Below are 18238 nucleotides of genomic sequence, written 5' to 3'. Positions count from 1 at the left end.
ATTCTCTCCAACCCCCTCTCGGCGGCCAAGGCGGTCACCGAGAGTCAGATGGTCAACAGGCAGCGGGGAGACTCGCCTCTCCCTGCGGGGAGGGGGGCGGGCAGTCATCCCGTCGTTCCACTGCTCTCGGGCGGCCGTCTTGGTCGCGCTCTATGGTAATCCGAGTCTGACTGTGGCTGACAGCCGGCTCCTTGTCCTTCCTCCCTCGGGCACCGCCAGTCGGCGTCCGAGACGTCGCGCCTTGATCTCAGTGCGGGTTGTCGTTTGGCCGCTGCGGCGCCTCCGTGCGGCAGCCGGCCTCGTTCTGCGCGGCGGCCGCGTCGAGGAGCCGCTGGACTCGCTCCATCATGAGGCGGCGCTCTTCGCCCTCGAAATTGTCCAGCTCATCCGCTGCTGCCTGGGCGGCTCGGATGTTCTCCGCTGGCGTGGCATACACGGGGCAGCTAGCACCAAACAGGCTGGCGATGGCTACGCCGCGCTGCTGAATTGCGCCAAGGCGGCTGGGCCCTGCCGGGGCCGGCGAGCCGCCAACAGCGCGATCCATCTCCCGCTGGTAAGCTTCTGACAAGTGTCTCATGCTGGCTAGCTTCTTCGCGCCTTCAACAAGCTGAAGGCGGCGTGCTTCTAACGTCTCTGCGTCAGCATCTTCCGGAATGGGCGCAACTAGGTCTTGCAGCGCCGCGCCGAGTGAGTCAGGCGCCCTTCCACCAGGGAACTCGTCATGACTGATGACCAGTACCTCAGTGACGGTGCTCCCGTCGCTCTCCGCGTGGGGGAGAGGTTCATCGTAGACCACCACGTTGGTGGGGAACGCGTCGACTGACGCGGTGTCAGAGTCGACCAGCATCGGGTCGATGGAGCCTACGGACTCCAAGTCTATGGTGGGCTCGTCGGAAACGTGGAGTTGATCGAGGAGGCCCGCGAGGAGGTTTTCGGGGCCGCCTGCGCCTGCGTCGGACGCATGTTCGTCGGAGAGGCAGACCCCGCCGACAAGTTCGGCCAAGGAGCTGGCCGCGCAGGCGATCTCAACGCCGCGCAGCGCGTCGACGCAAACTTCGTCTGGCGTGCCTGGCTGGCTGCGCTCACCAGGGAGAAAAAGGGTTCCCGTCCAGAACAGATCTCCGGATGGCGGTGCACCATGCCCCACGGTGGGCACCAAATGTCGGGGGTTTGGTGCGACATATGCCAACGGATGGCTTATCATGGTGGGGGCGAGTAGAATGTCGCCGGTGCCTGGAAACGGGATGAGGCGAAGACATGCACGCCGGCGAATCTTACCCAGCTTTGGGGCTCTCCGGGGAGATAATACCCCTACTGCTGCTCTGTGGGGTCTCCGCATGATCACTATGGTCAAGGGTTTACACGGTTGCTCCTTGAGCTGTGTATGGTGGTAGGAGAGGGCAAGGCTAGCTCTCTCCCTCTATCTGGTGTGGTATAGAACTACTGGGATCCAACCCTTTGCATGGGTGCCCTGGGGGGTTTATATAGGCCTACCCCCCAGGGGTACAATGGTAATTTGACTGGGTGCGGCCCAGCTATCAGTGCCTCCTACTTCCGACTTCTTCGACGACTGCTGGGGCCCGCCGACTGGTGGGCCCCGCTGACTGGTCTGGTACGGAGCCGACAGGCCACGTCCGCCACGGGCGGGTCTTGCCGGCTGCTGATTACTGTAGCCGTGCTCCTGATGACGCAGGCTTGGTCATGGGGTCATGGCAACAGCCCCGCCGCCTGGCGGGCGATCTCTGTGGCCACTCCCCATCTCTTCTTGATTAATGGCGCGCGGGCCCCGAGAGAGGGCTCGGCCGACCCCCCCGAGCCGACTCCCGACGGGTCCGACTGGCGGTTCTCCCGCCGTCTCCCGAGGTCTCGCTGGCTTGTGGGCCCCGCTGCCTCCAGGCCGTACAGACAAGCCGTCGTGGGCGCAGGACCAGGTACAGTGGTGCTGATGTCAGGGCCGGCTGGGCAACAGTGCCACGCCACAAGGAGATCTTCCCATGTACGGTGTGCTGTAGCCATGCATGCCCTTGGTAAGGGGCGGGGAGTGGGCTTCATTATAGTCGCGCCCCTGCCCCGTCCCCCTCGATGAGGTCACGGTTTGTTGGAGTCGATGGCCGACTCCCCAAAGCCGGCTTCTATGGATGTCGCCCCTGGGACTCGGCCGTGTGTGGGCAGTCGGCCGCCTTGCCGTAGACTTCCCAGGAGGTGGCTCTTTGCCCTGTGGTCTTGAGGGGCGCAGCCTGCCCCGATGTCTTGAAAGGTTATGGGGCTCGGGTTGGCCTACCCGTGGCCCATTACTCTGACAGTCCTTCACAAGAACTTCGCACTGACGAATGAACTTGTCTGCAATCTTCTTAGGCGCTAATGGTTCGCCATTAGGTTTGATGGCCTCGATATTGTACTTTATGCCCTCCTTCAACTTTTTGTTCGGGCCTCGTACTGTCCTGATGCCTGAAGATTTGCTCGATCCGGATGGCTGAAAGAAGAAAGATCGATTCGTTAATATATATCTTCAAGTCATTTAAAACATGTGATGATCACCAGATGCCTACTTATATAAATATACCTCGTCGGTCTTTGTTGTTTCAAGATCAACATTTTCTTAGTCATGTTCATAGTTCATGACTTCATCAATTCGGTTGTCGCGATCGAATATCATATCACCCTCCCCGGTGTTGTTTAGATATTCGGAGCCGTCATAATCTTCTTCATTTTGATCATCATCTGGCCCGCGAGGATTGTGTATGATATTGAACAGGGCCTCTTCTCCCTCTCTGCTGGTATTGTCCGCCATAGGTATTATTTAACTAATCCAAAAGAAATATATTCAAATTACAATGCATGGATGCAATCAATGAATAAGGAAAAACTGAATCAATCATAATACATAATAAGCATCATCGAATATAATCTCGAATACGTCGTCTCGAATAATAGATATAATCTCGAATACATCGTCTCGAATAATATATATAATCTCGAATAAATCATCTCAAATATTATATATCGAATACATCACTAGCTAGCTAGCTAGCTAATAAAGATCGAATACTAGAGAGTAATCTAGGCCACTCACGGTTCCTGAGGCGCGGGCGGTGAACAACCAAAGTGAAGGAATCATCACTAGATCATAGCTCGGGTGATCTCCCGAAAGAACCTGCCAGGTATTGGAGAACCTGACGTCCATAGGAGCCATGTAGCGATGGACGTGCTCGTCCTCCTCCCTGACACGGCGACGTACCACCTCCGGCGGGGCCGGCTCCCTCCGCACCGAAAGTGGCCCACGCAAACGCCACCAAAGGAGATCAGGGTCGACGGCGGGACCCGGGGCCGGGTTCCTCACCAAGCGTCGCGCCCCTGAAGGTAGCACCTCCCAGTGCCAGCCCGGCGGAGCCCAGTCCCGGACATGGGTCCTCTGAAGCAGGACGTCGTTGCGAACTGGTCGACGGCGAGCATGCGGGTCGGGCATCGTCGACAACAAATACTATATGCCCCAAAAGTAAAGTAACATTTTTTAAATGATGGATTGTGATTTCATATATGCAAATTCTAAATTTTATAACTAAAACTAACATTTCTAACATTTGTATAACTAAAACTAACATTTCTAATATTTCTATAACTAAAAAACATTTCTATATAACTAATATTTCTATATAACTAACATTTCTATATAACTAACATTTCTAATATAACTAACATTTCTATATAACTAACATTTCTAATATTTCTATATAACTAACATTTCTAATATTTCTATAACTAAAAAACATTTCTATATAACTAAGATTTCTAATATTTCTATAACTAAAAAACGGAAAAATTGCTAACATTTCTATAACAATGTGTGTGTGTGTGTGTGGTACATGATGTCCGGGGCAGGAGCTCACCGGCGAGGCGCGGCAACGGGGGTGGCGACGGGGACAGAGACGGGCGGTGACGATGGGGATGGGGACGGGGCGGCGACGACGGGGACGGGGCTGGGCCGGGCGGGGACGACGGGAGGGCGGGGCGGGCGCGGCGACGGGGCGCGGCGCGGCGACGGGGCGCGGCGCGGCGACGGGGCGCGGCGCGGCGACGGGGACGGGGACGGCGACGGCGACAGACGGGGGCGGCGATGAGGGGCGGCGGCGATGGGGCAGAGGAGAAAGAAGCAGAGGGAGAGATGAGAAACTGACAAATTTTTTGAAGTGTTTTCTTATATAGAACAACCTTTAGTACCGGTTGGAGCCACCAACCGGTACTAAAGGTCTGTTTTGGCCAGGCCAAGCGGCGGGAACGGCACCCCTTTAGTACCGGGTGGTGGCTCCAACCGGTACTAAAGACCCCCCCCCCTTTAGTACCGGTTTGAGCCACCACCCAGTACTAAAGGGGGTGCGCTGGCGCAGGTGCGGTGCGTCATGTTTAGTCCCACCTCGCTAGTCGAGGGGCGTCCGCACTGGTTTATAAGCCCCAGTGTGGTAGCTCTCTCGAGCTCCTCTCCAAAGCAGGCCTACTGGGCCTAAATGTTCTGTGCTGCCCTGTGGGCCTACTAGGCCTGTGCGGCCTGCATCCTGGCCCAACAACAGGTTGGGTTTCTAGTCGTATGCAGGCCGTTGTGGCGCAGTAGGCGGGCTTTTTTTTTCTTTTTTTTTCTTTATTTATTTTTATTTTATTTATTTTTGAGTTGTTTTTTTGCTGTATTTAGAGTTTCTTTGTGAATATTTTTGCTTTAGGTACAAAAAATTACAAACTTTCTGTTAGTGCCGGTAGTTTACAAATTTGAATAGTTTAAATTTTGAATTATTTGAAATTTGTGTGAATCACTAGTTTGTGAATAACTTAACTTTGAAAATATATTTTTCAGTGATTCTTTTTTCTTATGTTTAATATTAGTGTGTTTTATCATTATATTCAATTAGGTAATGCTTAGGTTATTTAAAAAATGAAATGCCTTTGTAATGGATGAGTTTTCGTCCGAAACCCTGATATTTCGAAAGAGATTGTCCATTTTGTACACGAAGTGCATCCAGTTTTTGCGGTAACCCTCTCTACTTTTTTGCACATGCTATATGGGTGAAATTATGATACCATGCCAACTTTCAACCTTTTCAGAGTTAATTTGAAATGCTTTTCAATTTCAGAGTCATTTAGCTAAAAAAATCAGTAAATGCATGAAAGAATTTGTTTGCACATAAAATTTCTTCGCGTTTCAAATGCCAAAACACATAACTACCCTAATTATTACAGAGATTCCCTCCTCGGTGTGAAACACAGAAGAAAGTGATGATAGTGAAGCCGATCACATCCCAGATCTTTGGGTGTGAAACTTTTTCTTCGCGTGTGTCCCTTTGCGCCGTAGCCATGGAAAATCTTCATCATTTAACTGGATGCTCGGGTCAATATTCACTGTGAATGGAGCAATTTCATCAAAATTTTCATAATCTTCTAACATGTCTATCTTGTCATCCACTCCCACGATGTTTCTCTTCCCAGAAAGAACTATGTGGCGCTTTGGCTCATCGTATGATGCATTCGCTTCCTTATCTTTTCTTTTTCTCGGCTTGGTAGACATATCCTTCACATAGAAAACCTGTGCCACATCATTAGCTAGGACGAATGGTTCATCTGCATACGCAAGATTGTTGAGATCCACTATTGTCATTTCATACTGCCGGTCTTCTGTTACCCCGCCTCGTGTCATATTGACCCATTTGCACCGAAACAAAGGGACCTTCAAACCACGTCCATAGTCAAGTTCCCATATCTCCTCTATGTAACCATAATATGTTTCCTTTCCCGTCTTGGTTGTTGCATCAAAGCGGACACCACTGTTTTGGTTGGTGCTCTTCTTATCTTGGGCGATCGTGTAAAATGTATTACCATTTATCTCGTACCCTTTGAAAGTCATTATATTCGAAGATGGTAACTGGGACAGCGAGTACATGTCATCTTCCATAGAGGCGTCATGCATGGTACGTGTCTGCAACCAGCCGGCGAAACTCCTGGTTTGTTCACATGTAATCCAGTCATCAGACCGCTCCGGGTGTTTGGAGCGTAGAAAATTCTTGTGTTCGTCCATATACAGAGCCACCAAGGCGGAACTCTGTAGAACTGTGTAGTGTGCTTCAGTTAGAGAATGTCCGTCCATACATATTATTTGATACCCTCCTAGCGTGCCTTTTCCATCCAGTCTGCCCTTATGCCGCGATTCAAGAACACCAATTGGCTTAAGGTCAGGAATAAAGTCAATACAAAACTCAATTACCTCCTCATTTTCATGGCCCTTGGAGATGCTTCCTTCAGGCCTAGCACGGTTATGAACATATTTCTTTAAGACTCCCATGGACCTCTCAAAGGGGAACATATTGTGTAGAAATACAGGACCCAAAATGTTAATCTCTTCGCATAGGTGAACTAGGACGTGTGTCATGATGTTGAAGAAGGATGGTGGGAACACCAACTCGAAACTGACAAGACATTGCACCAAATCATTCTCTAATCTTGGTATGATTTCTGGATCGATTACCTTCTGAGAGATTGCATTGAGGAATGCACATAGCTTCACAATGGCTAATCAAACGTTTTCCGGTAGAAGCCCCCTCAATGCAACCGGAAGCAGTTGCGTCATAATCACGTGGCAGTCATGAGACTTTAGGTTCTGGAACTTTTTCTCTGCCATGTTTATTATTCCCTTTATATTCGACGAGAAGCCGGACGGTACCTTAATACTGAGCAGGCATTCAAAAAAGATTTCCTTCTCTTCTTTAGTAAGAGCATAGCTGGCATGACCCTGATGTATGCCGTCTTTTCCGTGCATACATTGCTGGTCCTCCCGTGCCTCAGGTGTATCTTTTGTCTTCCCATACACGCCCAAGAAGCCAAGCAGGGTCACGCAAAGATTCTTCGTCACGTGCATCACGTCGATTGCGGAGCGGACCTCTAGGTCTTTCCAATAGGGCAGGTCCCAAATATAGATTTCTTCTTCCACATGGGTGCACGTCCGTCAGCGTCATTCGGAACAGGTTGTCCGCCAGGACCCTTTCCAAAGACTACCTTCAAATTCTTGACCATATCATGTACATCAGCACCAGTACGGTGGCGAGGCTTCGTCCGGTGATCCGCCTCACCTTTGAAATGCTTGCCTTTCTTTCTTACGGCATGCCTGCTCGGAAGAAATCGATGATGTCCCAGGTACACATTCTTCTTACAATTAGCCAAATATATACTGTCGGTATCGTCCAAACAATGCGTGCATGCGCGGTATCCCTTGTTTGTCTGTCCTGAAAGGTTACTGAGAGCAGGCCAATCATTGATGGTCACGAACAGCAACGCCTTTAGGTCAAATTCTTCCCCCATGTGCTCATCCCACGCACGTACACCTGTTCCATTCCACAGCTGTAAGAGTTCTTCAACTAATGGCCTTAGGTACACATCAATATCGTTGTTGGGTTGCTTAGGGCCTTGGATGAGCACTGGCATCATAATGAACTTCCGCTTCATGCACAACCAAGGAGGAAGGTTATACAAACATAGAGTCACAGGTCAGGTGCTATGGTTGCTGCTCTGCTCCCCAAAAGGATTAATGCCATCTGCGCTTAGACCAAACCATAAGTTCCTTGTGTCATCTGCAAACTCCTTCCCGTACTTTCTCTCGATTTTTCTCCACTACGACCCGTCAGCGGGTACTCTCAACTTTCCGTCTTTCTTACGGTCTTATCTGTGCCATCGCATCACCTTGGCATGCTCTTTGTTTTGGAACAAACGTTTCAACCATGGTATTATAGGAGCATACCACATCACCTTGGCAGGAATCTTCTTCCTGGGGCGCTCGCCCTCGACATCACCAGGGTCATCACTGCTGATCTTATAGCGCAATGCACCGCATACCGGGCAAGCGTTTAAATCCTCGTACTCACCGCGGTAGAGGACGCAATCATTAGGGCATGCATGTATCTTCTGCACCTCTAACCCTAGAGGGCAGACAGCCTTCTTTGCTTCGTACGTACTCTCGGGCAATTCGTTGTCCTTTGGAAGCATATTCTTTATCATTACCAGCAACTTTCCAAATCCCTTGTCAGATACACCATTCTCTGCCTTCCATTGCAGCAATTCCAGTGTGGTGCCCAGCTTTTTCTTGTCACCTACGCAATTCGGGTACAACAATTTTTTGTGATCCTCTAACATGCGCTGCAACTTCTTCTTCTCCAAATCACTTGCGTAGTTTCTCTTTGCATCGGCAATGGCCCGACCTAGATCATCAACGGGCTCATCCGATGCCTCTTCTTCAGCTTCTTCCCGCATTGACGGCTTAGCTTCTTCCCGCATTACCAGCTCAGCTTCTTCCCTCATTGTTGTATCATCGTATTCAGGGAACCCATGGCTAGGATAGTTGTCGTCGTCCTCTTCTTCTTCATTGTCTTCCATCATCACCCCTCTTTCTCCGTGCTTGGTCCAAACATTATAGTGGGGCATGAAACCGGACTCAAACGGGTGGACGTGAATGGTTCTTGACATAGAGCAATTGTGACCATTCTTACAGCCAGCACATGGACAAGTCATAAAACCATCCGCCCGCTTGTTTGCCTCAGCCGCAAGCAGAAAAGTATGCACGCCATTAATGAACTCGGGAGAGCATCGGTCATCGTACATCCATTGTCGGCTCATCTTCAATACACAGCACCGAAAACACCAAATTAATACAATACATAAAGTTCATACAACACTTAAATGCAACAAACAAATAACTCTCTAGCTAAAGAATTTAAATGCAACAACAAATGCGATCAAGATCGCAACTAAGGTAACAATTGATCCAACAGCATAATGATACCAAGCCTCACTATGAATGGCATATTTTCTAATCTTTCTAATCTTCAAGCGCATTTTCTCCATCTTAATCTTGTGATCATCGACGACATCGGCAACATGCAACTCCAATTCCATCTTCTCCCCCTCAAGTCTTTTCAATTTTTCCTTCAAATCCTCGTTTTCTCTTTCAACTAAATTTAACCTCTCGACAACAGGGTTGGTTGGAATTTCCGGTTCAACAACCTCCTACATACAAATATCTATGTCAACTTAATGGGCATAATTTGTCATAAACACGAAATGCAACAAATAGTTCTAAAAGAGAATATACCACATCCGAATCATAACCCGGACGAGGGCCGACGGGGACGGATATCAAAACCATGGCACTATGTATAACAAACAACGTATGGATAAGATAATTATACGAGTAACTATATATCCAAATCACACAAACATCAATTTTTTATATAAAACGTTCATGAACAAGAGGCTCACCACAAGGTGGTGCCGGCGACGGGACGTTGCAGGCGATCGACGATGGTTACGACGGAGATTTAGAAGGCACTAAGTAAACCACACCTACATATGCAAACTAAGTGTTATTTTTGACCTCCAATTGCATATAAATCAAATACTAGCACATATATATATATAATTCCTCCCAAATTACTAAACTCAAAAATCAATCACTATATGAAGCATTGCAAGAGCTAATATAGCAATGAGAGATGAAAGGACAAAGTTGCTAACCTTTGTGATCATTTGAATGGATGGGGGCCCTCAAATCTTGACAAATTTTGGGCAAAATGTGTGATGAGCTTGAGAGGAAGAGGGAAAGAACAGAGAGGAGAGGGGAAAGGGGAAGAACAGAGCGAGCTCGGGTGGACGAAGGGTGTATGTAGGACGACCTTACCGGTTCGTGATACGACCCGGTACTAAAGGTGCTGGAGGGGCTCCGGACTGACAACATCCTGCCACCACTCACTTTAGTACCGGTTTGTGGCACGAACCGGTGCTAAAGGTTCACCACGAACCGGTACTAATGATGTCCGCCCGCCTAGCCGTTCGATACGGCACTAATGGACACATTAGTGCCGGCTCAAATTCAAACCGGCACTAATGTGCTTCACATTTGACCCTTTTTCTACTAGTGAATGTTCCTGCTTTCTTGAATGTTTGTATTGGCTGAAGAATTGTTCCAGTAAACAGAGTGTGTGTGCAAAATCGGACAGAACTGGTAGAAATGCACTGAATTGAACTGTTGTGATATAAGGTTGTCAATTTGAAAGCATATAACAGGTGTTGTTAATTAAAGAGGATAGCACCTGCTATTGACAATTTGTGAGCATGTCCTTCCAAGAATAAAATGATTTCAAAGTCATAATGTCTGCTTTGGCTGCTGAATGTAAATGGGCATGCATACAAAAATTACAGGTGCATTGAACAAAATAGATGCCAACCCAAGGAGTATATCTCTGAAATGCATGAAAAAACTGATTGATCAACTAGAACCTAAACTTAACTGAATGGCCAAATTTCACAAAACCATGCTTGTTTGTGCTCTCATTCAAGTAAAGAGCACATGGTTGCCCAAAAACAGTAGCACTTCACCATGACCCAGTAAATAGATCATCTATAATTGGTCCTTGGAAATTGAATTAAATAAGTAAGTATTTATAAGAATAATTTCCATCCCCTAAATTTCTAGACTAATTATATGGGCAAGATTACCATCAAAAGTTGAGTAAAGCTAAGATTATCCTTGTAATCTTGAGACTCCTTCATATTGTCCTTGTAAACTATAACATCTGCAACTTGTCCAACCTCTTGTTTCTTCTAATGAAAGAAAAATTGAGGGTTATGAGAATTAATGGGCAGAATATTAACATTGAAAAGACAATAGTTATTTAGAAACATACCTCTTCCTCGAACTGTGATGTAGTTTTGTTCTCTCTCTTTTTCCTAGCCTTTTGCTTCATCTCAACCCAATTTCTTTTTCGTTTAGCACTTTTTGTTTAGATATCCTTTTTCTTTAGGCGTGCATTAGCCAAGTCATTTGGTGGGCTAGCATTTGTGGGAATAGTACATGGGTACCCGGATGTGCTTGTACATGCACTAATTTTTTTCTTCAATCTGCTTACCAAGCATGTCAAGTGTGCTATCTACTAACACGATGCATTCTTGAAAGTTGGATGCTCGATGTGCCAAATTTTGAAATTTGAGGGACATATATCGGTAGCCAAGAATGGCATCCATATTTGGATTTGCGATTATATTTCTTCCCATGTTGTCTTGTACAGTTCCGCTTCGTGCTTCTCGTGACCATCGCTTTAACACATAATGTGCCAGTAGTGACTTGAATTCATCAAATCAAGAATTTTCAGGGCATGGCCACATAATATCCCAATTCTATCAAACTGCCGGCAGCTGCACTCAACTATTTGCTTCAAAGGATCGCCGATAACTTTATACTCCTCCTCATAGGTAAAATCTCCAACAAGATATTCATTACAACCATCCAATGCTTTGGTACAAGCTGATAAGGATATTTCATATTCTCCTTGAAAAGCTTCAAATATACATGGTGTGTACAACTTGCTAGCTTGCACCAAATAGGTGGTGGTCTCTTCATAAATAATTTAGGCAACTTTTTCCTTGATTCAAATTCTGAATTCAGTTCATTAATCCTTTTCCCTTGCACAACCCTTTCAAAATGCTTAAAGAACCGGATGATATCAAAATCAGATTTGAAATGGATTTTCAAGTCATTGTTCAAACTCTCACTCAATTGTGTACTTCTCATTCCTAATGTGAAGGTGTCCTTCATATAACATTCAACCCATTTTTCTTTTAACTTATATATCCTATCCAACCAGGTTTGCTTACTCACCTTTTTCCTCATGAGGTCAAACTTCTGTTCAAATTCTGCAATGTCTTCATACTCAAACATGCACGCGCTAAAATCAGATAGAATACTTGTGTCTTCATCCTCCTCTTCATTCTTTTCTTCATTTTTCTCTTTCTTCTTCCCTTTTTTCTTCCCCCTTTTCTTCTCTTTTTTCTTCTCTTCATTCAGCTCTTCATCCTTCTCTTCACGTAGATGTTTGATAGCATTTTGCATAATGTGAAAGGTGCATAATCCATGCCATGCTTCTGTAAACACTTCCCCAACTACCTTTCCCATTGCAACATCTTGATCGGTATAGAATGTTTTAGGCCCCTTTCCTTTATGAGCTATTAGAAAGGCCTCAAACAACCACTTGAAGGATGCAAATGTTTCATCATACATGAGAGAAGCACCAAAAACTACAGTTTCTCTAAAATGGTTGAAACCGACAAACACACCAAAGGGTCTGCTCTCCTTATTTGTTCCAAAAGTAGTGTCAAAACTGACAACATCACCAAAATGTGCATAGTCCATGATCATCTTTGCATCAGCCCAAAATATGTTTGCTATTTGTTCTTCACAATCCATTTGCAATGCATATTGGAATGACGGGTTTTCAGCAATTTTGTCTTGAAAATATTTAAGCATGCTACCTGCTTGACCATATGCCATTTCTCGTTGGCGCTTGGTACGCAAGTAGTTCTTGTGATCACGGAGGGTATAACTAAGATTGAGTGATCCACCAACTTGGCGACTAGCCAATTCATGTGCAGCTTTTGGCCCAATTCCTGCATCATTCGCCGTTTCAATTTCAAATGCCTGCAACTCTGAAATTTTCCTTTGTGATACCATTAGGTGTAAGGTTTCTGGCAGGTGTAGTGTGTGTGATTGTGTTCCAAAACCAACTCAGACACTTTCAGATTTTCCTTCTTTCGATCCATTTTAAGATTCATGTAGACTTGACAATCGGTTCTAGTTTCAGCTCGAGGGCACTTTGTTAAATAATCCCTTTTGTCTTGTGTTCGATGACCTTCATTTGCGCAAACAAATCTACATGATGTAACCATGCCATCTGTTGGCCTCTTGTTTGTATACCTTTTTCTGACCTCGGATCCTTTTTGTCCACTGTAGGTAAGCCAAAATGCCCATGCCTCATCTGAATTTCTAAATTCCATGCCAATATGAGGTACCAAACTAGGCAATACAACTCTGTAATGTAAATGACATGAACATTAGACTTGTGAAAGTGCATAGAAAATATTGAGACTTATAGTCACTGGAAAAAGATTTCCATAAGAGGATAAACAAAGAATAGCGTAATTGGGGATACGAATAAAATCAAGAAAAATTAGTATACTTGGGATAAGAAAATTTACTTATTAGAATTAGAATCATGGTCCACTGTATCAGCCTCTTCTTCCCTCTCAGTTGCTTCTTCCATCAGGAAAAGAATGCTTGATCGGAGTTCAGCAGACTGCTTCTTTCATCAGAAAAAGGGATGCCTAATCCGAGTTTAGCAGGATACTTCTTCCATCACAAAAAGGGAAATTTGATCAAGCTCTAAAGTAATCTGATGGTCGAAGTTCAATCAATTTCAGAAAAAGGGATGCCCGATCCAAGTTTAGCAGGCTACTTCTTCCAAGTTTAGCAGGCTACTTCTTCCATTTGAAAGAACTATGGAGACTTACGTGAGATCGAGGAGCAGAGCAGCCGGTCGGGCGCCAGGGATCTCCTTCCGATCAACTTTGGCGCTATTTCTGTACTGCTGGCGCCTTTTTCTGTGGCCTCTCGCGCCTTTTTCCCTGGCTTCCCTCGCTTTCTTCTCGCTAGCGTCAAACTGGGCCGATGGGCCGCGTATTTCCACTTCCATCTGAGTGGAAAGCTGGAACAGGTTGTAGTTACTGCTAGTATCGTTGGATGCCTGATGGACGGTGCAGCGGGAACGACGTCCCTCGGTAGTAGAACGAACTAAGTCAGAGGATCTCGTTCCCATTTTAGCCTAATATGCATGTGTGCAAGTGATTATCTGCTGCTAAAATGCTGTATTTTAATGTGTTGGCCCTCCCCAATACAGTTTAACAGTCCTCGGCCCCCCTCATTTGATTTTTCTGGCTCTGCCACTGCTCCCAGGGTCAGTTTTTATCTTGTTCTGGTCTATGTAGCCTTTGGTGGCTGTCATTGTTGTTGATCTAGTTTAAGTTTTGCGGATATTTGGTCTTGTCTGCCATGTGCAACCATTTAGAACTCTAGTTTATTTCGGCCTATTTTTTTTCTTGATCAAGACACGCATCTGGACATGAGGCTCATTTGTGGTTTCATTAGCACTAGCAAATATGCCCATGCGTTGCAACAGAAGAGAAATAATTAGATTATGTCGATTATGCTAGGATGAGATAAGGACTTTTAAAATGTCATTTCATAAACTACATGTGAATCATGTCATGATGAGAAAAGTGTGATGGTCTCATCATGACTTGATTTCCTATAACATCACAACGAAATAATTTTGGCTAAGCAAAATGCATTGATGGACTCTGCCTAGTTAGATTAATGAATGATGTGTCTCGTTTTGACCTAGCATCGCGATGTTTTCCATGACCAATAAAACCGTGGTACCAGAAAAACATAGCTATGTATCGAGGCAAATTAGACATTTAGTTATTTTTATATAGTTTACAAAAACTAACCCATATGAACTTGTGTCAATTTTTTTGGGATCAGTGTTGTACATAACACGTAAACCCTTTTTTACCCGACGCGCGATGGATTCAATAAAATCATATAACAACCTCTATAGATCCCCTAAAAACACCTCTATGTAAGCGATGGTTCGTTTTGTTCGTTATTTACGGATCTATTTCAATGGATCCGTTTGATATTTTGTGAATATTTTCTAAACTTTTATGGATTTTTTTCAGATTCCCAAAAATGTTTTGAATACACAATCATTTTTTTAAAAATCACGAACATTTTTATTTCATGAATATATTTCCAAAATCGTGAATTTTTTATAATATGTGAACAATTTTTTAAATCACGAACATTTTATGATTTCTCGATTTGTTTCTCAAAACTTGCATGGGCCGGCCCATGAACGCGTCCCAGGCATGGGCCATCATTCAGTTTCCTTCATAAATTTCATGATAAAGCAGGAGTATTGATGATTATCACTAGCTGCTAAATGCGTATTTATTTTCATGGGTTAGCCCTTTCTACTAACATTGTTTAACAACATTTGAGGCCTTTGATACAAATAGAAGGACAATGTGTGCTTTCGGTGCCACTTATGTTCTTGGGGTAGTACATGTTTTATTTTTACGTGATAGTTTTTCTAAAATTGTGAAAATTATTTATGTGCTAGTTGGTTGGCGTGTGGAAGAAACAATGGGGTGTTCTTGTTAGCAGAGATGCCACACTTACGGATAGACTTTACAGATTTATGGTTGTGGATGGATGTGTCGATATATTAGGAAAAGAGTAGTCCAACGATGAAAATCAAGAAAATGATTGGTGATAGTGTTTGATATGACCAATCTGTAGTGAGCCGTTTGGCCTGTATCATTTATTATTATTATTATGGTTTTTGGGTGGGTCTTTTTAACGATGTGATTGAAGAGCGTCTTTTAACTAATGTAAATACATGAGAAAGTTATTTGTGTTGCTGGCCGTGTGTGTTATATTGATGCTCAATGTGTTATAGATGGCACTTTCTTTTTTATCAACATAGGGCCAACGTTCATGGATGATAACATAGGGCTTCGGAGATTTTTTTTGTTATGATTATCTTAGGGTTTTCTATGTGTTCGTGGTCCTTTATATTTGTGTTTCAGTGTGTTTATAAGGGTTAACTACTTTATACTGTGATTTGAATGAAAAAATTCTCAGAAAACATAGGGCCAACGAGAAGAGACGAGTATAGGGCAGAGGGCCACGTCACTTTTCCCCTTCCCTGCTCAGTCCAGCTCTCCTCCCAAACAGAGCAGCGCCGGAGGGGAGGAAGCAGAATCGAGAAGGGGCAATGGCGGAATCCAACTCGTACGAGGAGCAGCGCCGGAGGCAGATGGAGGAGAACCGCCGGAAGCTGGAGGAGCTCCGCCTGCACCATCTCTCCGCCGCCGTCCGCGAGGCCGCCGCCAGGCCCAAGCCCAACCCCAAGCCCAGGCCGGTTCGTCAGATCCTCTCCCTTCTTCTTCCTTGCCTCCGGTCTCCCATCTCCTTTTTCTCCCCTACTTATATGACTGCTGCCGCAGAAGCGCAAGGCCCCGGAGCCCGGCGAGATCCGGCGGTCCGGCCGCGTCGCCGGCCTCCCGGAGCAGCCCAGCTACCTCGAGGGCGCAGGGCAGCGCGACTACCGTGGAGTGTACGAGGCATACGCTGTTTGGAAAGGACCGACCGAGGAGGAGAGAGCCGGCGCCATCGCCAAGGCGGAGGAGCTCCAGCGCCGGATCCACCGCATCCGCTGCCCCGCCTTCGTCAAGCCCATGACCCACAACTGCGCCAGCAAGGCAGCCGAGATGGTACAGTATTGTATCAAGAAAACTCGCACTGGGTGTGAGGCAATGCGGTTCTTGGATCGGATTGGATTTTGATTTGGTGGGTTATATATATGCATCATGACAGAAAATCCCCAAGCACTTCAGTGAATATCTCCCGGCGCACGATGAGGGAGTCGTCTTGGTGGACAAGGCGGATGACGAGTTCCACATGATGTACAATGCCCACAGACAGGGCAGACACTACTATTTCCACAAGGGGTGGAGAGGATTTGCCGCCAACCATGACCTTGCCGTTGGCGATTGCTTGGTTTTCCACATGACAGAGAGGGCAAAGTTCAAGGTGAGATTCAGCATCTCCTCCATTCCATGGATAAATTCGCCCGACTTTTTACTTTTAGGAACTCCACATTCAGTACAAGTGCATATATAACTTTGTAAGGTGATATCCATAATCGGAAGTTTGAAACTAGTGAGCTGTGTCTACTTATTCATATATGGGAAATTGGGCCTGTTTGGAAAACTGCCAATTAATTCTACACAGAGTTTGGAGGAAATGATGTTATTCCTCAGCATCCCTACAGTATAAACCTTCATTCCAACCAGATCTAAAGGGCCTCTCATTATTATTTCATTCATAAGCCTTTAATTGTCCAGTCATATCTTTTTACATAGTGGAAGGGATTCTTTTAAGGCCTAATCCTGAGGAGGTCGTTTTATCTCACTGCTAAGTGCATATTGTGATGCAGGTCTACATTTTTAGAGCAAACCCAGACTATGAAAGCGACCAAACTTCTGATGACTCTGAGGATGAAGAGTAATAAAGATGTGTGCTTCCAATACAATGTTCGATCGGAGCAGGTACTTTGTTCTTACCATTGTTTTCCTTCCTAGGTTGAATTTCTTTCCATCGTTCACTTAGGTTGAACCGTTGAAGTGTGCCTGAGTTAAATATTTCTTTATCTTTTGCTGAGGCATCGATTTCATGATTGGCCAAGCTCAGTTTGTGGACAAAAATAAAACATACAAACCCGCTTGCTTATGAGTTATGGCCAAACATAACTGTGTTTCCTGCACTGGAGTTGGATGTTTTCGCGAAATGCACTGCTAGTTTCTCCCATTTCCCTATTGGTTTGAGATTTCGAGCCTGACAAGTGAAACTGCAACCTTATTTTGTTTCTTGCTTATGTGAGCCATGAAAATACACGGGGAACTGCAGTTTATTTACAAACGTTGGAGTTCTCACTGGCCAAACGCCCAAACTAAACGATTGACATATTAGATGCGCGTGTATAGAAATTGAAAACTGCCGGGAGTGTTTCTCGGTCAGTAGGAGCAGGTTGTTGTAGACCCGATGCTCTTTGCGAAGGTTCTGCCTGTCTTACCTCAGTCGGCCCCCTTAGACTCAATCAGCAGCTCGGTAATAGTAAATAGAATGCTCTCTTATATGGTTCTGATTTATCCGTATAGATGCTAACATGCCAAATGTGTCTTTTGTTGCAGTTTCTAGGAGAAGGATGTCACGCTCTTGGCTGATGTTGGAGTTGGCTACCGCGATTTTGTGTTGGTTGCGTGTCGCATACTCGGACCCTACCAGTGTGGCAGACCTGCATTATAACATAGGTTAGATGGGATTAGTAGGTAGTGCAGACCTTGTGTTGGTTGAACTAAATGGTTGTAGTCTGACGATGGTCTCGAGTGCATTCTTTCGTGGCTGTTCCTGTTTGTTTTTGGCTTGGGTTTGATGGTTGCAAGATGGTGATGCGAACACAACGTTGTTTCGTTTGGTGGCTAATGGGCGCAGGGCTAAGGATTTCATCCCTGCCCGGCTATTAGCCTGACATAGCTTGCCGAAGTTTTGCTTTGAAGTTCGCTCGCCTCGTGGCATTGCCATGGAGGTTCTCACTGCTCTTGCCATCAAAGTGGAGGATCTGAGTGTTATAAGCTCGATGCCTGGTTGCACCCCTCTACAGAAGGCTCTTGATTTATGCGGATGATGTTGTGTTGTTTATTAGACCTTCGAGAATGGATCTAGTATTTGTGGGGAGGCTCTTCGAATTTTCGAACA

General features: G+C 45.5%; 1 protein-coding gene across 1 annotated transcript; it reads left to right on the top strand.

The window, feature by feature from the left end:
• The first annotated feature begins 15601 nt into the window (after window positions 1–15601).
• Window positions 15602–17891, top strand: LOC125553031 (B3 domain-containing protein Os06g0194400-like). The gene is made up of 5 exons (XM_048716773.1): window positions 15602–15842; window positions 15928–16194; window positions 16298–16513; window positions 16920–17031; window positions 17674–17891. Exons 1-4 carry the CDS (start codon window positions 15696–15698, stop codon window positions 16989–16991), a joined length of 702 nt encoding a protein of 233 aa, XP_048572730.1. The 5' UTR covers window positions 15602–15695; the 3' UTR covers window positions 16992–17031; window positions 17674–17891.
• Window positions 17892–18238: the final 347 nt, after the last annotated feature.

This window comes from Triticum urartu, chromosome 4, assembly GCF_003073215.2.
Source record: "Triticum urartu cultivar G1812 chromosome 4, Tu2.1, whole genome shotgun sequence".
Taxonomy (NCBI): Eukaryota; Viridiplantae; Streptophyta; class Magnoliopsida; order Poales; family Poaceae; genus Triticum; species Triticum urartu.
Note: the sequence above shows the minus strand (reverse complement) of the source record. Positions and strands in the feature narration are given on the sequence as shown.